The 14,110-nt window shown below is 37.7% G+C and overlaps 1 protein-coding gene across 4 annotated transcripts in view; it reads right to left on the bottom strand.

Annotated features, from left to right (window-relative positions):
* The window catches only part of LOC126337069 (mucin-17-like), a 471,154-nt gene that overhangs the window by 24,379 nt on the left and 432,665 nt on the right, over positions 1-14,110 (bottom strand). For all 4 annotated transcript variants that reach the window (XM_050001404.1, XM_050001401.1, XM_050001402.1 and 1 more), the window contains 2 exons: positions 13,596-13,706; positions 9,229-9,373 (listed from right to left, as the gene is read on the bottom strand). In XM_050001404.1, coding sequence (XP_049857361.1) covers positions 9,229-9,373; positions 13,596-13,706 — 256 coding nt within the window. The remainder of the gene's footprint in view (positions 1-9,228; positions 9,374-13,595; positions 13,707-14,110) is intronic.

The raw sequence follows: 14,110 nt of genomic DNA, 5'->3' as shown, positions 1-14,110 counted from the left end.
CTGAAGCCAAGACTAAGATGCGCTTTTGTAAGCCAGACACAGCTCATGTCACGCGATCTCACCACCCAATGACAGCACATGTTCAGAGCATAGGACACGTGATGTAGTCAGCCAAGAGGAACATCACTGTTAAGTGGTGTGAACACACAAATAGAAAAAGTTAATGGTTTAAATTAATATACACAGTGTTGCTTGAAGCAAAGTTTTGACGTATAATATTGGTCTCTAAGATTTGTGGCAACTAAGAACCACTGGCTCACCCCAAAATAATATCGATACCCTACCGCAGTGAGAACAACTGTCTCTTTACAAGATCAGTTCTCTGTAGTATGCACCCGATGATACATGCATTGTGTATATGTTGCAAGAATAAAAGTATTCATGGTAAGTGACGGGAGTGTGAGTGATTATTAATCATCATAATTACCACATCTGCTCTCCACTGCCTATAGATTAAGAGGCTCCAAGAGAAGCTAAGCTTTCACATACCCTACCGCAGTGAGAACAACTGTCTCTTTACCAGATCAGTTCTCTGTAGTATGCACTCGATGCTACATGCATTGTGTATATGTTGCAAGAATAAAAGTATTCATGGTAAGTGAAGGGAGTGTGAGTGATTATTAATCATCATAATTACCACACCTGCTCTCCACTGCCTATAGATTAAGAGGCTCCACGAGAAGCTAAGCTTTCACATATAATGTTAATCTCTTTTGCGCATGTTATACTCTAAGATACATCACACAAATGTAATCTTCTGGACTCGAAATTCTTCTGAATGGCTCGTCCTCAAAGAGTTGATTTTTTAAATGAGAGTCAAATGCTCTGTGATTTAAGAAATCAGTTTCAGCAGTTCTCAGAGAGCACCAGATAACAGGTGTCACTGCTCTTGCACAGCTACAATGATGTAGGAAGCCCATATGTACATGCGTGTAAGATATTTAAAGACTGTACATTGTGTCAAAAAAGAAACAAGACATAGAGGATACTCCAAGAGCATCAGAATTTTGTGAACCATATTACAATGCATACTACAGCTTATAGTGCATGCTCACATGTCCAGGTTCCCAATGAAGTAGGCCTCGACCTGACATTAAGCTTTACAGTGTAAGTTTTCTTGGACTACTGTATTATCTCATGTTTGGTTCTTTATTACATCATAATGCCATACACGCTAGAAGATGAAAACATGCACTTGAAATGCAGTGAGCAGTTGAAACTAGCCAATAGTGTGGGATTAAACACTTTGTTTCAAATAAACTGACTGTCTGAGTGGAAAAGATTAATAAAAGCCAAATCTCTTTAGCAAACTGACAAAAATGAATTCATTGTTCTGCAAGATGATGAATGCTGGACTGCCAGAAAGGTAGAAATAAAATAAGATCTGAAACTAATACCATTGTAGCCCTCCATAATTATGTGAATGTTTTTAATTCACTTAATAGCTCTCGGCACAGAAATCCGTTTTGTTTTCATTTGACGTGAGAGCAGTAAACAAAGAGAAAATGGCAAAATCACTAAACATAAATATGAGTCACGTGGAGACTACCCATCTCCCCATTACAACGCAGACTGCTCTCTGCATCTGCCTCAGATCTATGATATTTCCGAACCCCCTGCCCCCAGTGGTTGAGATAGAATGCCAAAAATTTAAAAAACTGACTTTTAAAAAAATGTTCATATTGTAGTGCACATCGTTCTGAACAATCTGATACATAAATGAGGAAATGTAAGACATTATATTTGGACTTTAGTGTGCAAAAGTGCAATGCCACTCCTATACACACAGCATCCTTCTGGGGGAAAAAAAAAAAAAAAAAAAAAAAAAGGAAGAATACCAATAGTGCCCATGACTGGTGTGATTTTTCAATCTGATTGCAGCAGTTGTAACACACACCAAATAAACAAGAATGATATGGCACAAATGGTCATTTCTATAGCATGACAGAATGTAATTCACGAAGTACCAATATCAGATCGCCTATTAGGCCTACTAATAGCAAAAATCTTTATATTTAGAAATAGTTTCACATTTCATTCATAGGCGCCAGCTTCTCAAGCATGAAATCGAAAAGTAGTAGTACAAAAGTGCTGTGTAAATTTGGAATCGTCATATTTTTCCACAATTTGTGTGATGCCCCTGTTTTTTCTCCTTCCAACAAACAATCTTGTCATCACAGGGTGTCTACGTGGACAAGGAAACAAAATTCCCAGATTTCCATGTTAAAAACACACTTTCTCCCGGTTGAAAATACACTTTTTCCATGTTAAGTCACCGTATACTATTCCTTGGCACTATAAAACTCATCAATCCTTTGAATGTTTATGGTTTTATATACCGACGTAGAATTTCCTGTCACTTTAGAAAACGAAACTCAGGGATGGAGGGGAGGGGGGGGGGAACGTTTTGAAACACCTCTGATGTTCAGCAATATATACGCTGCATATTTTCATATTACGAAGGTATAAATTCGAATTCCACCAAATACCGCATGTTACTTTCCGAAGCATTGAATCGAGATGCGATGCGCTTTCGTAAGCCACTCATAACTCATGTCACGTGATCTAGCCAGCTGATGACAGCATAGGACACGTGATGTAGTCAGCCAATAGCAAGATCACTGTTCAGTAGCGCGAAAACACAAATAAGAAAAGTTAATGATTTAAATTAATGTACATAGCATTCACATATAATATTGGTCTCTGAGATTAATAAGCTGGAAGAGAAGCTAAGCTTCCACATATAACGTTGATCTTTTCTGCGCGTGATACACTTTAAGATACATCACACAAATGTGCCAGTAAAATTTTTAATAACGACGTAAATGTCTGATCTTCTGGGCTCGAAATTCTTCTAAATGGCCACCCTCAAAGAGTTGATTTTTAAATGAGAGTCAAACACTTTGTTATTTAAGAAATTCATTGTACATTCTCGCACAAAGTTCATGTTGCGTAAAAGGAAATTTGTTTTTAATGTATGTAACGCTTTTCAAACCAACATTCGCAATAATTTCCCACTACTCATTAGAAATAGGTTCATTTCAGCAGTTGCAAGAGAGCACCAGATAACAGGCATCACCGTGCGATGACGCAGGAAGCCCGTATGTTCGTACATGTAAAACATTAAAAGATCTAACATTACGTCATAAAAGAAACAAGACATCAGAGGATACTTCAAGAGTATCGGAATTTCGTAAAATGCATAATTCGGCTTAAAGTGCACATTCGTATGTCAAGATTTGGATGTAAATGTTTTGGAGTACAGGTATTGAATTACCTCATGTTTGGTTCTTTATTGTGGCATAATGTCATACGTGCACTTGAAATCAGCGAACAGTTGAAACCAGCCAACAGTGTGAAACTTAACAGTTCGTTTCAAATAAACTGACTGCCTCAGCAGAAAAGATTAATAAAAGCCAAATCTCTTCAGCAAACTGACAAAGATAACTTCATTGTTCTGCAAGGCGATTAATGCTTGACTGTGAGGAAGGTGTAAATAAAATCTGAAACTAATAATATATTTTAGCCTTCCGTTATTATGCAAACATATTTTAATTCATTTGATATCTCCTGGTCACAAAAATCTGTTTTATCATTTAACGTGAGAGCAATAAACGAAGAGGAAACAACAAAAATATTAAACATAAACACAGGTAACATGGAGACAACCTATCTCCCCACCACAACTCAGACTGCTCTGCGCATCAGGCCCGGATTTACTACCTGTATATTTCAGAATCGGGGCTATTAGGTAGTCGCGCCCAGCCACACTTTTGTAACAGGAAGCGGGAGAAAGTACTACTCATGCGCGACTCAACTACACATGCACAAGAGCCTGCCTGCAACTGCTCAAAGGAATCTCATTTAAACTGTTGTCATGTCACGCTCATCGGAGGCAATTTGTTGTTATGAAGCATTACGTAGTCTTCCAAAAGCCTTTGACACATTTTGCTGGTGGCAGACGCTTTTATGAGCACTGTGTTTTGTTGTTGTATACGACGCATTTCCTTTGCAACTTACGTCTTTTTCTCTCATTCATGTTTCGTTGCTACAGTGTTATTCTACAGTAGCAGGGTACAGTAATATCCTTTGTTAGAGTATTGGTTCTTACCACTCATAATCACAAAAATTTAACTGAAAACTAAAACAATGAAAAATTCCCGGAACTGTAAACAGTTCCCCGGTTTTCTCCCGAATGAAAAAATTCCTGGCTTTTTCCCGGATCTCCAGGTTATCCCTGGTCATATACACCCTGCATCACTAATTCTATAACTATTCCTACCACTGTTAAGACTCATTCTCTGGTTAGCTTCACTAATCCTGCCACAATCACTGGTTTAGTTATACCATGTGAATTCTCTGTTTAGACGTTATTATGTGTCCATACAACGTGTTTTCTGTGCTACTCCCTGAATTGAACTTAAGCAGCAGCTAGCTGGGGACTGTACACTAGTAAGTGTAGCAATCTGGTCAAAACTTTTCTGTCAAAATTTCATTTTCTTGAATACACTGAGAAGATAATATGTAACCTCTCTTAACTGTTATTCCTGTTTGTCATTTATTTGCACTCTGGTAGTCTGAATCTATGGATTTCACTAGTAATTATAACAAAGCTGATCATTTGCAAACCCCATAGACCAAATAACAAACTATGATTCATTCAGAAATCAACTTGGAATATGTTCAAAAATGTTAAGAAATCAACAGTGATGCATTTCAAAATCCTATGAATAACTGATAGACCGATGTGCACTGGATGCTAGATGCTTTGTGAAACAAGGATTTGTCCCTCAAGAATATGAACTTGGCACACCCCCTCCCCCCCCCCCCCCCCAACTTATAATTGCAGACACCCTGGTTTGCCCCTCTGCCCCCCCCCCCCCCCCCCCCACCAAGGTCCCTAGATCCAGGCTCGATGCGTGTGCATGAATCTGGAAGCTTGGGTGTGCCATTAAAATTGTTACGGGTAGCATCTGGCTGCTTGCTGCTGCTGCTTATACAGCTAACAGCCACACTTCAGCAGCCAGAAGCAGTTAAGGTACTACTCATACGTGACTCAACTGCGCGTGCGCATGAGCCCGCTTGCAACTGCTCAAATGAATCTAATGTAAACAGCTGTGATGTCACACTCATCGGAGGCAATCTGTTGTTATGAAGCATCGCATAGTCTTCCTAAAGCCTTTGACACATTTTGCTGGTGGCAGACGCTTTTATGAGAACTGTATTTTGTTGTTGTATGTGGCGCATTTCCTTTGCAGCTGAAGTTTTATTTTTGTAATTTCTCTGGTTCACGTTTTATTGCAGCAGTATTATTCTGTAGTTAAGGGATACAGTAATATCCTTTGTTAGAGTATTGGTTCTTACCAGCCAAAATTACAGAAATTTAACTGAAAACGCAAACAATGAAAAATTAATAGAATTCTAAAAAATTCCCAGGTTTTCCCCGGTTTTCTCTGGGATGAAAACATTCCCAGGTTTTTCCCCGATCTCCCGGTTGTCCTGGGTCATATACACCCTGTTGACATTTGCTACCCAGTTCACCAATATTTGAGGTTTTAATGGATATTAATGATGGCATAAACTGAATGACCTAGAATACTTGTTGCATCCATGACATTCGTTCACAAACATCAGGCCATCACAGTCTACCCTGAAATCAAAATTCCTGACAGATTTAAATTTTATGTAGGGACAGGATTCAAGTTTTAATATCCAAGGAAGTTTCCCAACAAAGCACACTTCACTGCACTGTGAAAGTTTCATTCCGGCCTGAAGTCTTTTAAATTAATAGCTTGCCTTAGTTTCTGCATGATGACTCAACCATAAGATTTCTTTTCATACCTTTTGCATCATGCTACATACTCCTCACACACATATCAAAAAAACTTTTGCATCATTCTGGTTCCCAGACTCCTGAAGACAGATGTTGACTTTGGATATTGTATCACAGATACAGTCTCTTTGACTGTTCAGAGATGTCACTAAGCCCACTCAAAGAAGTAAACAACCTAGCATGAGCAGTGCCTATTAGACTGAGGAGGTCCTACAGCCAATCACTTCCAGTCATTCCACCAGGAAGGAGGTACACAGCTTGTGTTGTCTGTAGTTCAACCATGTCAAGACAGTTAATACTGCAGTTCCGTCATGTATGCATTGTTACAATGTGCCAGGAAAGGCTCTCAACAAGGGAAATGTCCAGGCATCTCAGAGTGAACCAAACCAATGTTGTTCGGACATGGAGGAGATACAAGGAGACAGGAACTGTCGATGACATGCCTTGCTCAGGCTCCCTAAGGGCTACTACTGCAGTGGATGATGGCTACCTATGGATTATGGCTTGGAGGAACCCTGACAGCAACACCACAATGTTGAATAATGCTTTTCGTGCAGCCACAGAACTTTGTGTTATGACTCAAACTGTCCGCAATAGGCTTCATGATGTGCAACTTCACTTTCAATGTCCATGGCGAGGTCCATCTTTGCAACCACGACATCATGCAGTGGGGTACAGATGGGCCCAACAGCATCCCGAATGGACCGCTCAGGATTGTCATCATGTTCTCTTCACTGAGGAGTGTCACATATGCCTTCAACGAGACAGCCATCGGAGACATGTTTGGAGGCAACCCAGTCAGGCTGAATGCCTTAGACACACTGTCCAGAGAGTGCAGCCAAGTGAAGGGTCCTTGCTGTTTTGGGGTGGCATTATGTGGGGCCAAGGTACGCCACTTGTGGTCATGGAAGGTGCCGTAATGGCTGTACAATACGTGAATGCCATCCTTCGACCGATAGTGCATCCATATCGGTGGCATATTGGTGAGGCATTTGTTTTTATGGACGACAATTTGCACTGCCATTGTGCACATCTTGTGAATGAGTTCTTTCAGGATAATAACATTGCTCAACTAGAGTGGCCAGCATGTTCTCCAGACATGAACCCTATTGAACATGCCTGGAACAGACTGGAAAGGGCTGTTTATGTATGACATGACCCACCAACCACTCTGACGGACCTATGCCGAATCGCTGTTGAGGAGTGGGACAAGCTGGACCAAAAGTGCCTTGATGAACTTGTGAATAGTATGCCACGATGAGTACAGGCACACATCAGTGCAAGAGGATGTACTACTGGGTATTAGAGGTACCGGTGTGTATAGCAATTTGGACCACCACCTCTGAAGGTCGTGGTACAACATGCAGTGTGTGGTTTTCATGAACAATAAAAGAGGCGGAAATGATGTTTGTGTTGATCTCTATTGCAATTTTCTGTACAGGTTCCGGAACTCTCTGAATCGAGGTGATGTAAACTTTTTTTGATGCGAGTATATCCTTGGCTTACGATAAAATGAAGAATAATGAGTATTTAATGTCCTGTCAATAGCAAGATCATTAGAATATAAGCTCAGAGATCATTAGAACATAAACTCATATTAGGGGAGGATGGGGAAGGTAACAGGTCGTGTCTTTTTCGAAGAAACCATCCTAGCATTCGCATTAATTGAATTAGGAAAACCACAGAAAACTGAAATCTGGATGCCAGATTGGAATTTCAATAATCTTTCTGTATGTGAATACAGTGTGTCACCACTGTGCCACCTCACCCAGTGCTGGAATGACAAAGAAATCCTTGTAATAGCTGAGTGACATATATGAACACACTTAATAAGAAGAATGCCAGTTACCATACATCAGTAAAACAAGAGAATGTTCATCTAACATGGCAATAAAAAGTGTCAAGTGCTGAAAGGAGGATAATTTCCACAACAGGGAAGCAAATATGGAAAAACTGTTCCTTTTGCTGTCTTTAGATATCTTTTTCTGCATTTTAATTCCTATCTTTCATTCTCCTTAAAACAACTGTTAAGAATCTAGATTCATCTTTGTTTAGTATAAACTATTCATTATAAATAAAACAGAAAGAAACTTCCACATGGGAAAAATATATTAAAAACAAAGATTCCAAGACTTACCAAGCGGGAAAGTGCCGGTAGACAGACACAATAAAATAACACACAAACACACACACAAAATTTCTAGCTTTCGCAACCAACAGTTGTTTCTTCAGGAAAGAGGGAAGGAGAGGGAAAGACGAAAGGATGTGGGTTTTAAGGGAGAGGGTAAGGAGTCATTCCAATCCCGGGAGCGGAAAGACTTACCTTAGGGGGAAAAAAGGATAGGTATATACTCGCGCACACAACACACACGCACATATACATCCATACATATACAGACACAAAGCTAGAAATTTTGTGTGTGTGTTTGTGTGTTATTTTATTGTGTCTGTCTACTGGCGCTTTCCCGCTTGGTAAGTCTTGGAATCTCTATTCATTATAAATATTTATCTGTCCTAAAAGCATCTATCCTTATTTCAAATTTAATCATTGTATTATTTTTTGTCAAAACATATTCAAATTTTTATTGATATGCTGTATACAGTAAAAAGTAATTTCAATTTCATTGCTGTGATATCATTTTTAGTATGCCAGTATTGAGTAAAAATTAGACAAACTGCAGCTATTCAAATCCAAGTAGTGATAATACAGCAATAATGTCTATCCTAGGACAATATACAAATGTGATTTGCAAAAATATGTTAAATTTCAAGAGAAATATCTCAAAGTTTAGTGCATGGTGATATTTAGGAAATGTATCAAACTGACATATATCTCACTGTTGTTGCAAGCAAATACAATTCATGGGATGTAGTGTCTACTAAGAAGTAACTGATGTAAGGACACACAAAAAAGTTAAGAATGCTATCATTGCTGCTTGAGGAGTTTTACTATTCTATAATTTGTTGTAGCCTCATTTTTGATCTTTTTAATTAAAATATTAAAAATAATTGAATCACTTGGAGATTACAATAATGGAAATTCCTGAATGGGAAAAACAACAAACAAAACTGATTGAAGGCAGTCATTCATAAACGAATTTTGGTTGGCTACACAGAGTAGTAGATGTTTTTAACTTACTGCATGTAAATATTTTTCAAACAGTAAAGAGTTTTAAAAGAAACAGAAAAATGTACAGCAAATACTCACTTTTGTATGTAGCACCCCAATTTCACATTGGTGGTACAACGTATGAAGGTGCTATGCAGTCAGATGCTAATAATAATACTAATAATAATAATAATAATAATAATAATAATAATAATTATTATTATTATTATTATTATTATTATTATTATTATTATTAAAGTCAAGGGGTTATGAATGATTTAGTTACCTTATTTCCAATGTCATTGTACCATTTTTAAGTCGTATACAGTCCCATTCATCACTGTTGTCTGGGCAGTCCTCCACACCATCACATACTTGAGACACTGTTACACAACCACCTGTATTGCACTGAAACTGATCCACTGTACAGTCTGAAAAATACAAACAAATGAATATTTGTTATTAGTACAGAGAGCAGCCACAGCCTTTATGACAACGAGACAACAATCATACAGAAATTAAACTTGTATATGATAATAGGCTGCTTATTTTTGCATTAAATTATTTTCTAATGAAATATTAAATAAAGGAAAGGTCAATGTTCCTATTACACAGAGGACAGTACTGGAGAGAAGTGGGGGCTGGGCAGAAGGAGGTGGGGGGCCCCTCCTTAGTTAATGAAATTGAATATACACAGTTGCAATATTGTATAGCAAATAATGGAAAGAGCCACTAGCAAATAGTCCTGATTCACATACACTGCAGTGTTTCAAAGATGTACTACACATATGGCAAAGCATATCCAAATAAGGGAAATGTTGACATAGAAATAACAGACAATGATGAAGAAAGACTACCACTCACTAGTAGTCTTGCATAGACACATATAGCAATACAAGGTATTGGCTATCTTTTGAGTTACCATTCTTTTACTAGTTAAAGTACACACTCTCCTACAAGCAGCAAAATAAATACACATATATACCCAACTGTAGCTGTGGCAAGATTGTTATTAGTTACCAGGAAATATTTTCAAATTCAAACAGACTTAAACAAAATCTTGGCTTGAAAATATCACTCAGAAAACTAGTAGATAAAAAACATGTTATTAGTCAGTAATATAACTATAATAGTAAACCGGATGATGATGGATGAAAGTCTGAAATGTGTTAAAGCTCAGAACTGTACCCAGTTCAGTTTAGTGAGATAAATATCAACACAGAATATGAAATAATCTATGTAGAACTGAGAATCAAAGACAGACCAAAGATTATATCTAGTAGCATTTATTGGCTGCATGTCTCAACTATCATACTGCCAGAACACTTTCAAACACAGGTTGAAATTAATACATATAAGCCAACTAGTGTGGATTCTGAACACATCACTTATGTGAAACTGAACTCACACTTTTCTCATAGGACATCCTGAAAGCTATGGATCAAGACAGTTAGACAGATCAGTGGTTATACATTTCGAAAAGACCTTTGACTCGGTATCACACCAACATTCGTTAACTAAAGTATGATTACAAGAGACATCAAATAAAATTTGTAATTGCACTGAAGACTTCTTGTTATGGAGGATGCATCAAGTCATCTTGGAAGGAGAGTCACTGACAGAAGCAGAAGTAACTTGGGCATGCCTCAGAAAGTATACTGGGGTCCCTGCTGTTTACACTATATGTTAATACCTGACAGGCAGTAATAATAATGTCAAGCTTTTTGCAAGTGATGCAGTTATCTATAATGAAGGAATACCTGAGAAAGTGCACAAATAGCAAGTCAGATCTTGATACAATTTCAAAGTGGTGTAAAGATTAGCAATGTGCTTTAAAAATTGTACATTTTGAAATGCAAAGAAGACAGTAACCTATGACTACAGTACCAGTCAAAACTGGAATCAGCCAACTCACAGAAATATCTGTGTGTAAAAATTTGCAGGTATATGAATTGAAATGATCACATAGGGTCAGTCACAGGTAAGGCAAGAGTCAGACATCTGTTCATTGCCAGGATATTGGGAAAATAATATAAGTCTACAAAGGAGCATGCTTACAGATTTCTTGTATGCCCCATTTTAAAATAACGTCAAGTGTGTGGGACAATACTAGATAGGATTAAATGGGAATATTGTGAGTATCCAAAGAAAGGCAGAATGAATGGACACATATTTGTTTGACTCATAGGAAAGCATAACAGAAATTTTGAAAAACCTGAATTTTAGATGCCGAAGACAGACATCAATTATCGTACTGAAGACAGACATCAATTATCTCACTAAAGCCTACTACAAAGTTTCAAGAAGATTGTAAAAATATAAATCAGCTCCCTACATACCTTTCCCACAGGGATTGTGAAGCCAAGACTAGATTAATTATATACACACAGTCATTCCTCTAGCACTCCATATGCAATTGGAAAGGGAAGAAACCCTGATATGTGGTACAATGCATATGAGGTACTATGCCAAGTACCTCCTGCCATGCACTTACAGTGGTCTGCGGAGTATGTAATTAGATGAAGAGGTAGAATAGCAAAACCATGCAAAAGTAGGACACAGCCAAGGGTATGATGGCAGAAATGAGGTGCATCACATAATAGTAGAATTTGTTGAGAAGAACAACATATTTGTGCTCAACACACAAATAAAAATAGGCACGGCAACAACCAAATAAAACAGAGAACATAATTGACTAAGTTATTTTATGTTACAATAAAGAACATATATAATAGAAAGATTTAATTATGACTATAATGACAACAGAATGTAGGCAGCTGGGACATGTAGGTAGGTGAATGGATGGTACATGCACCAGGGCAGTTCTTTGCTGTATCGCAATAGGCATGAGAAAGGTGAGACAACCACTTAAAAAGTGTGTGTGTGTGTGTGTGTTGTGTGTGTGTGTGTGTGTGTGTGTGTGTGTGTGTGTGTGTGTGTGTGTGCGGGAGGGGGGGGGGGGCGGTACAAGACATTAGAAAACATACAGGAGCAAAATAGATGCAATGTAGCTGAAGTGCATAATACATGCAGAAGTGTGCTACAGGCCTTTACCTGGCAATGATAATTAAACAGCTAAAAAAAGGTACTGACAACCAGCAATACAAAGTAATTGCAAACTGCAAGAAGACTTTCAGATTACCGTTGCTTGGTGGAAAGACGGGCAGATCATATTCAACTAGGAGCAAATGACACGAATTGAACATTTAGATGTCATTACACAAACCAAATTAATTAGAAGGAAAACCAACATGAATCTCGTTGTTAAGAAATATGACAAAACACTAAGATTCATTGGAAGGTTTCTCAGAAACTGAAAGTCATTTGCAAAGGGGTCTGTTTAAAAAACTTTCATCCAATCCATTTATGGCATTACTATATTTGGGATCCTTGCTAACAGTTTCAATAAAGGAGATCAAAAATGATCAAACAAGAACTGTCAAAATAGTTGACCAGTGTTTATATTGAGAAGGAAAATTTCCAGTAATGTTGAGGGGCACATTTAAAAATAAAAATAGTTTTCCTACCTTCCTACTAGAATAGATTGGGGAAGGTTAGAAAGAAGAGCAGGTTGTTTGGATCCCAACATGAGCAGGACATGCATGTTGTGAGAACAAGGAAAACAAAGATCTACTTGTAGCATTAACTTCCCTCCCCTCCCATTCCACTTACAAATGATGCACAGTATGAATAACTGCTACTGTTTCTGGAAGATTTATATGATATTATATTCATGGTGATTGCAATTATACAGTGGATTAAGAGTGCTTACTTCTATTTACACATACAACCCAAATAATAATTTTTCCTTATAAAAGTTGTGTCCTGATAGGAATGGGAAGTGCACAACACTAACTCATCGGTTTATGTGCTGACTAATTTGCATCAGCATCAGTAGAGAGAAAAACACCAATATGTCAAGTGTAAACCATCCACAGGACAAGAAGTTCGCACTATACAAAGGAATACTGAATGCTTATTGCAACAGATAGAGGCAGGATGTGTTACATATGTGTATAGTACAAAGGTGAACTATAGCTGACCTCAAACAGACGATTCGTTTCAAAATAACAGTGCTTGACTAGGTATGAGCCTATTGGAGATTGTATGCCCTGAACTGACTTACCCATTCAGTGCAACATTGCCTTTTCTTCACAGACAGATTTCACAAAATCTTAGGACTGACTGGACTGACTGTGGAAGGAACATGAATGTTTGAACTTGTAGTCTGACACTAGCCCACCAACCCACAATTTTGAAGGATAATGTAAAACGTATACAGAAATTATTTGCACATAAATATACTAATCACTGAAGACATTATTTGAAGAAAGGTTACAATAAAAATATATTTTTACCTGTCCCAGTCTAATCATGAGGGTAAAATCATAACAAATAATTATAAAAAGTTTTTTTATGAGGAAAAATGTTTGTATCATATATAAAGCACATCATATTGTTTTCTTGCCCTGTGTGCATAATACTTATAACTGCATCTATTAACTTCTCTGCATAAAAATTCTTATGTTTAAGAAATGACAACAGTTAGACTGATTTTGATTTAATAATCATCTAAGATATAAATTATAATGCAAAGATAGAACAAAATAAACTTTGCTAATTTTTCTATTGGACAATACTAAGTGAACATACCACAAAGTTTTTCATCTTCTCCATTTGTACATTCCGGGACACCATTGCATCTCCAAGTCATTGGTATACACCATCCTTCAGGGCACTGATACTCATGATTTCCACAAGATGCTGTAAAAAGTCAGATCCTCAAAAACTTTGCTGAAAATCTACAGCTATCTCAATAAAAATGTAAATGTTCATTTGTTCAAAATCTTATATCTGTGAATGTCCTTCATTGATTGCTTTGCAATTCTGACACACTGTGCATTCAAATAAGAGCATGTTTTTTACATACCTATTGGAGTGCCTTGTAGTGTGTGTGTGTGTAGTGTGTGTGTGTGTGTCTGTGTGTGTGTGTGTGTGTGTGTGTGTGTGTGGGTGGGGGTGCATGCGCATGCACACGCAGGAGTGCCAGTTGTATACAAATACATATATATTATACTGGGAGGTGGTGCACGAAAACCCAGCCTCCAGTACTAGATTGCTCATTGTTTCCCACCATCTGTCATCTGTTGTTTTGAAGTTCTTGCGAC

Source organism: Schistocerca gregaria, chromosome 2, assembly GCF_023897955.1.
Source record: "Schistocerca gregaria isolate iqSchGreg1 chromosome 2, iqSchGreg1.2, whole genome shotgun sequence".
NCBI classification, from domain to species: Eukaryota; Metazoa; Arthropoda; class Insecta; order Orthoptera; family Acrididae; genus Schistocerca; species Schistocerca gregaria.
The sequence above is the reverse complement of the archived record's forward strand: the minus strand, read 5'-3'. Positions and strand labels throughout refer to the sequence as shown.